The sequence below is a fragment of the Theropithecus gelada genome, chromosome 19 (genome assembly GCF_003255815.1).
Source record: "Theropithecus gelada isolate Dixy chromosome 19, Tgel_1.0, whole genome shotgun sequence".
Taxonomy (NCBI): Eukaryota; Metazoa; Chordata; class Mammalia; order Primates; family Cercopithecidae; genus Theropithecus; species Theropithecus gelada.
This window is the reverse complement of record NC_037687.1, coordinates 16,499,519-16,504,764: the sequence shown is the minus strand read 5'-3', so window position 1 is coordinate 16,504,764 and position 5,246 is coordinate 16,499,519. Positions and strand designations below refer to the sequence as shown.

General features: G+C 59.3%; 1 protein-coding gene across 1 annotated transcript; it reads right to left on the bottom strand.

Annotated features, from left to right (window-relative positions):
- Nucleotides 1–162: 162 nt before the first annotated feature.
- F2RL3 (F2R like thrombin or trypsin receptor 3) lies at nucleotides 163–3,904 on the bottom strand. The gene is made up of 2 exons (XM_025368677.1): nucleotides 3,468–3,904; nucleotides 163–3,193 (listed from the first exon to the last, which is right to left on the bottom strand). Exons 1-2 carry the CDS (start codon nucleotides 3,574–3,576, stop codon nucleotides 2,145–2,147), a joined length of 1,158 nt encoding a protein of 385 aa, XP_025224462.1. The 5' UTR covers nucleotides 3,577–3,904; the 3' UTR covers nucleotides 163–2,144.
- Between the last annotated feature and the right edge of the window lie 1,342 nt (nucleotides 3,905–5,246).

The window sequence follows — 5,246 nt, the reverse complement described above, 5'->3', positions numbered from 1 at the left end:
AAAAAAAAAAAAAAAAAAAAAAAGAAACTGCCCCGTGCCACTCCGTGGAGTGAGCAGCGGTGTCTGTGTGTGTGTGTGTGTGCGCACCAGGTGCTGAGGCTTCTCCCCTTCCCCACACACCAGCTGTGTCCTCCGTAGACCCTGGTATGGCCCCTTGTGGCCTGTCCGGTGCAAGGCTTACAGCCGGCTGCCAACATCCTGGCAGAGGGGAGTTCAAGGTCTGCCGTACCCAAACCCCCCAGCACACACTGTCCACCCCCACCCCCATTGTCCTACCTTGTCCCTGGTGACATTGACAGAAAGTGAAAAGAAGGATCAGCCTGCAGGTGGGAGGAGGAAAAGCGAGGGTCCCCAGCAGCCAGGGGACAGCAGGAGTCTGAGCCATGCTAGCGATGGGTTTTGGGGAGCAGAGTTGGGGGTGCTATTCTGGTTGCTGAAGAGAAATCCCAAAGCCAGAAGCTGGTGGGCACGAGAATGGCCAACCAGGCTCTGGGCCTGGTGGGGCCCCAGCATTGGGCACTGGGGATGGGGTGCCCTGAGCCTCCTGGGCAGGAACTTGCAGTGAGTCTCCGGGGAACGCAGCCCCAGCCCCAACCCCATCTCAGACACCAGCGTGTCGTGGGCTGCATCCAGTGTAGAAAGCCGAGCCAGAGAGGCTGCCAGGGCCCAGGAAGCAGCGTTTGATCCTGTTTCAGTTTCCTGGGCTGCCCTGACAAAGCACCACGCACCAGGCAGCTTAAAACAATGGGAGTTTATTATCTCACAGTTCTGCAGGCCAGAGTCCAAGGTCAAGGTGGCGCAGGGCTGGTTCCCTCCGGAGGCTGTGAGGGAGAGCCCGTCCCAGGCCTGTCTCATGGCTGCTGGTGGCTGCTGGCTGCACTTGGCGTCTTGGCATCCCTTAGTTTGTGTCCATCCGCACCACTCCCATCTCTGCCTCTGTCGCCACATGGCTTTCTTCTCTGTGTGTCTCTGTGTCCTCTCCTCTTTTTTTTTTTTTTTGGTGGAGGGGCGGTGGGGGGGCGGACAGAGTCCCTCTTTTCCCAGGCTGGAGTGCAGTGGCACCATCTCAGCTGACCACAACCTCTGCCTCCCAGCTTTAAGTGATTCTTCTGCCTCAGCCTCCCCAGTAGCTGGGACTACAGGTGCCCACCACCACGCCTGGCTAATTTTTGTATTTTTGGTAGAGATGGGGTTTCACCGTGTTGGCCAGGCTGGTCTTGAACTCCTGGCCTCAGGTGATCTGCCCAACTCGGCCTCCCAAAGTGCTGGGATTGCAGGTGTGAGCCACTGCACCCAGCTGTCTCTCATCTTCTTTTTTTAATTTTAGTTTGTTTATTTTTGAGACAAGGTCTTGCTCTGTTGCCCAGGCTGGAGTGCAGTGGTACAATCATAGCTGACAGCGACCACAACCTCCCGGGCTCAAGTGATCCTCCCGCCTGTGACTCTTGAGTGGCTGGGACTATAGGCGCGTGCCTCAATGCCTGGTTCGTTTAAAAAAAAATTTTTTTTTTGTAGAGTTGGGATCCCTCTGTGTTGCCCAGGCTGGTCCCAAACTCCTGGCCTCAAGCAGTCCTCCCATCTTGGCCTCCCAGAATGCTGAGATTATAGGCGTGAGGCACCACACCTGGCCATCTCTTTTCGTCTTTTAAAAATTAAATTAAATTGATTAATTAATTTAGAGACAGTGTCTCACTCTGTCACGCAGGTTGGAGTCCAGTGGTGCATTCTCGGCTCACTACAACCTCTGCCTCCCGGGTTCAAGTGATCCTCCTGCCTCAGCCTCCTGAGTAGCTAGGATTACAGGCACCCGCCACCATGCCCAGCTAATTTTCGTATTTTTGGTAGAGAGAGAGTTTTACCATGTTGCTCAGGCTGGTGTTGAACCGCTGGGCTCAAGTGATCCATCCGCCTTGGCCCCCAAAGTGCTGGGATTTCAGGCATGAGCCACCAGGCCTGGCTTCTCCTTATCTTATGAGGACACCGCCCACACTGGATGTAAGGCCCACCCTTCTCCAAAGTGACCTCCACTAGTGACAGTTGTAATGACCCTATTTCCAAATAAAGTCACATTCTGAGGTCCCAAGAAGGACATGAAGTAGGGGAAGGGACTCTGTTCGACCCAGTACGGCCTTCCCCACTTTGCGTCACCGGAGCAAAGAGGAGTGGGTGCCCATGCCCTGGCTGCCCCCTTCTGCAGAGGCCTTGGAGGCCACGGTGTCCCCCGGCGACCGTCGGAAGAGCCCCGCCCGCACCTTGTCCCTGAACTCGGCCGAGACGTAGTAGTAGACAAAGGGATCCACGCAGCTGTTGAGGGTACTCAGTGCCAGGCTAGGCACGTAGGTGCCGTAGAGGTTGCCCCAGGCGCTGGGGCTCGGGTCCGAATAATGCAGCAGCAGCAGCAGGTTGCTGGGCACGAAGAAGGCCACGGCGGAGGCCAGCACCACCGCGGTCAGCCTCAGCGCGTGGCCATAGCGCCGGCCGCTGGCCGCCAGCGTGCGCAGGGTGGCCCCGTAGCACAGCAGCATGGCCAGCAGGGGCAGGAAACAGCCCAGCAGCGCCAGGCAGGTGAAGGCCGGTTGCCAGTGGGAGGCCTGTGCGTCCAGGGGCAGCGCATCATGGCAGAGCACGCGATTGGAGCGCGCCAGCCTGAAGGTCTGCCGCTGCAGTGTCAGGGGCAGGGCCAGGGCAGCTGCCATGAGCCAGGCAGCCATGCAGAGTCCAAGGGCCAGGCGCCGGCCACGCAGGGTGCGGGCCCGCAAAGGGTGCACCAGGGCCAGGTAGCGGTCCAGGCTGATAGCAGCCAGCAGCAGCACCGAGCCATACATGTGGCCGTAGAGTGCGGCCGTGGCCAGGCGGCAGGCGGCCTCCCCGAAGGGCCAGCGCTGGCCACGCAGGTGGTAGGCGACCCGCGGGGGCAGCGCCAGGGCCAGCAGGAGGTCAGCGGCCGCCAGGTTCATCAGCAGCATGGTGGAGGGCAGCCGAGGTGCCCGCGTGGCCAGTACCCACAGGGCCAGCCCGTTGGCCGGCAGCCCCACCGCCAGGACCAGCCCATAGAGGGCGGGCACCAGCCTGGTAGGCACCCAGCCCAGAAGCAGCGCCCGTGAGCTGTCCGGGAGCTCTAGGATGTCACTGTCATTAGCACAGACTTGGCCTGGGTAGCCGCGGGGGGCCGGCAGGATTGAGGGCGTGCTGTCTGTGGGAGAGAGGGGACGTTGGTCAGCCCCCGCCTCGGCGGGTGACAAGCAGCAGCAGGGAGGGAGGTGCTCAGAGCCTGGGATCTGCCCTGGTGGGAAACAGCTAGACATGACACTCAAGGGAATAGCCCAGCCCTGTGGGGTCAGGGACGGGATGCAGAGTGGGCTGAGCTGAAGCCCCAACTTCCCAGCCTTCCCCCTCCCCAGCTCCGGGCCCCCAACTCCATCACTTGTGTAAGCCCATCTCTGTACCCCAAGGCCAGAACCACTCACCATCGCCGCCTCCGGTGCTCCCACCCTCGTCATAGACGCTGGGGGTCTGGGTGCCGCCAGACAGGATGAACCCCAGCACCAGGGGCCACAGGAGCAGTCGCCCCCACATGACTGCACTCAGGCTGCTTGGGGCTGTGGCCTCAGGCTTCCTGCTTTGCCGGACCTTGAGCCCTAGCTTCTGGAGCCTGGGCGGATGAGCAGATCATGCCAGGGGAGATAAACCGGGAAGGCTGCCCCTGCCCCCGCAGCCTCACCAGGGCCGCTCGCCAGCCAGCCCGTGGGAGGACTGGAGTGTGGGTTATGGAGGCCGGGGTGCCCCAGCTCGCTGTGTCCAGCCGTGGCGCCTCCCGGGCACCCAGGTGCCAGGCTAGCAAGATACAAAAGGGGTCCCAGCTGCAGCCAGCACCCCCAGTCCCTGGCCAGCCCAGGAAGCATCTGTGACTCAAGTGGCCACTTCCTACCAGCTGGTCACATCTGCAGCCACTGTTCTCATGACAGCCCTGTCCTCATCCCAATCCCCACGCCTATCAAGGGCTCTGGGCCATTCCTGAAGTCACGCCCCCACTTCCTACCTCTGGTGAGCAGGATAAGAAGAGGCCTGCTAGGCAGGGCGCAGTGGCTCACGCCTATAATCCCAGCGCTTTGGGAGGCCAAGGCAGGCAAATCACCTGAGGTTGGGAGTTTGAGACCGGCCTGACCAACATGGAGAAACCCCGTCTCTACTAAAAATGCAAAATTAGCCGGGCCTGGTGGCGCATGCCTGTAATCCCAGCTACTCTGGAGGCTGAGGCAGGAGAATTGCTTGAAGTAGGGAGACGGAGGTTGTGGTGAGCCAAGACCGTGCCATTACACTCCAGCCTGGGCAACAAGAGTGAAACTCCGTCTCAAAAAAAAAAAAAAAAAAAAAAAAAAAGCCCTGTCCTGCTTCCCTGGGTCAGAGGTCAGAGGTCACAGCAGGCGAGCCACATACCCTGAAGTTCCTGCCGTTCTTGGCAGGTGCTGTCCCCGGCATGGCTGTCTCCCCTACAGCTGCCCGTGTGCTCCCTGGGCAAGAGCGAAGCAAGGCACTCATACAGCGGTGCCTTGTGAGTGTGTGGTCAGCCGAGGATAGCTGAAGCGCTCTCAAGGTTCAGCCAGAGTCCCTGACGCTGGGCTTGTGCTGCTCTGGGGTTCTGAGGGGACCCTTGCTATTGCCCTCTGGGAGGTGCCCATCCTTGGTTTTTTTTTTTTTTTTTTTTGACGAGTCTCGCTCTGTTACCCAGGCTAGAGTGCAGTGGCAGACTCTTGGCTCACTGTAACCTCCACCTCGTGGGTTCAAGCCATTCTCCCACCTCAGCCTCCTGAGTAGCGGGGACTACAGGCATCTGCCACCAAGCCCAGCTAACTTTTGTATTTTTATTAGAGACGGGGTTTCGCCATGTTGGCCAGGCTGGTCTCAAACTCCTGACCTCAGGTGATCTGTCCACCTCGGCCTCCCAAAGTGCTGAGATGACAAGCATGGGCCACTGGGCCCGGCCCCATCCTTGTTTGTTTGTTGTTTTTCTTTTGTTTTTGATAAGTCTCACTCTGTCGCCCAGGTTAGAGTGCAGTGGCTCGATCTAGGCTCACTGCAAACTGTGCCTCCTGGGTTCAAGCGATGCTCCTGCCTCAGCCTCCCATGTAGCTGGGACTACAGGCGCATACCACCATGCCCGGCTAATTTTTGTATTTTTAGTAGAGATGGGGTTTCACCGTGTTGGCCAGGTTAGTCTCGAACTCCTGACCTCAGGCATTCCACCT

Coding starts and splice junctions, on each gene's coding strand:
- F2RL3 (XM_025368677.1), bottom strand. CDS start 3,576: ATGTGGGGGCGACTGCTCCTGTGGCCCCTGGTGCTGGGGTTCATCCTG. Junction 3,194..3,467: donor GAGCACCGGAGGCGGCGATG/GTGAGTGGTTCT, acceptor TCTCTCCCACAG/ACAGCACGCCCTCAATCCTG.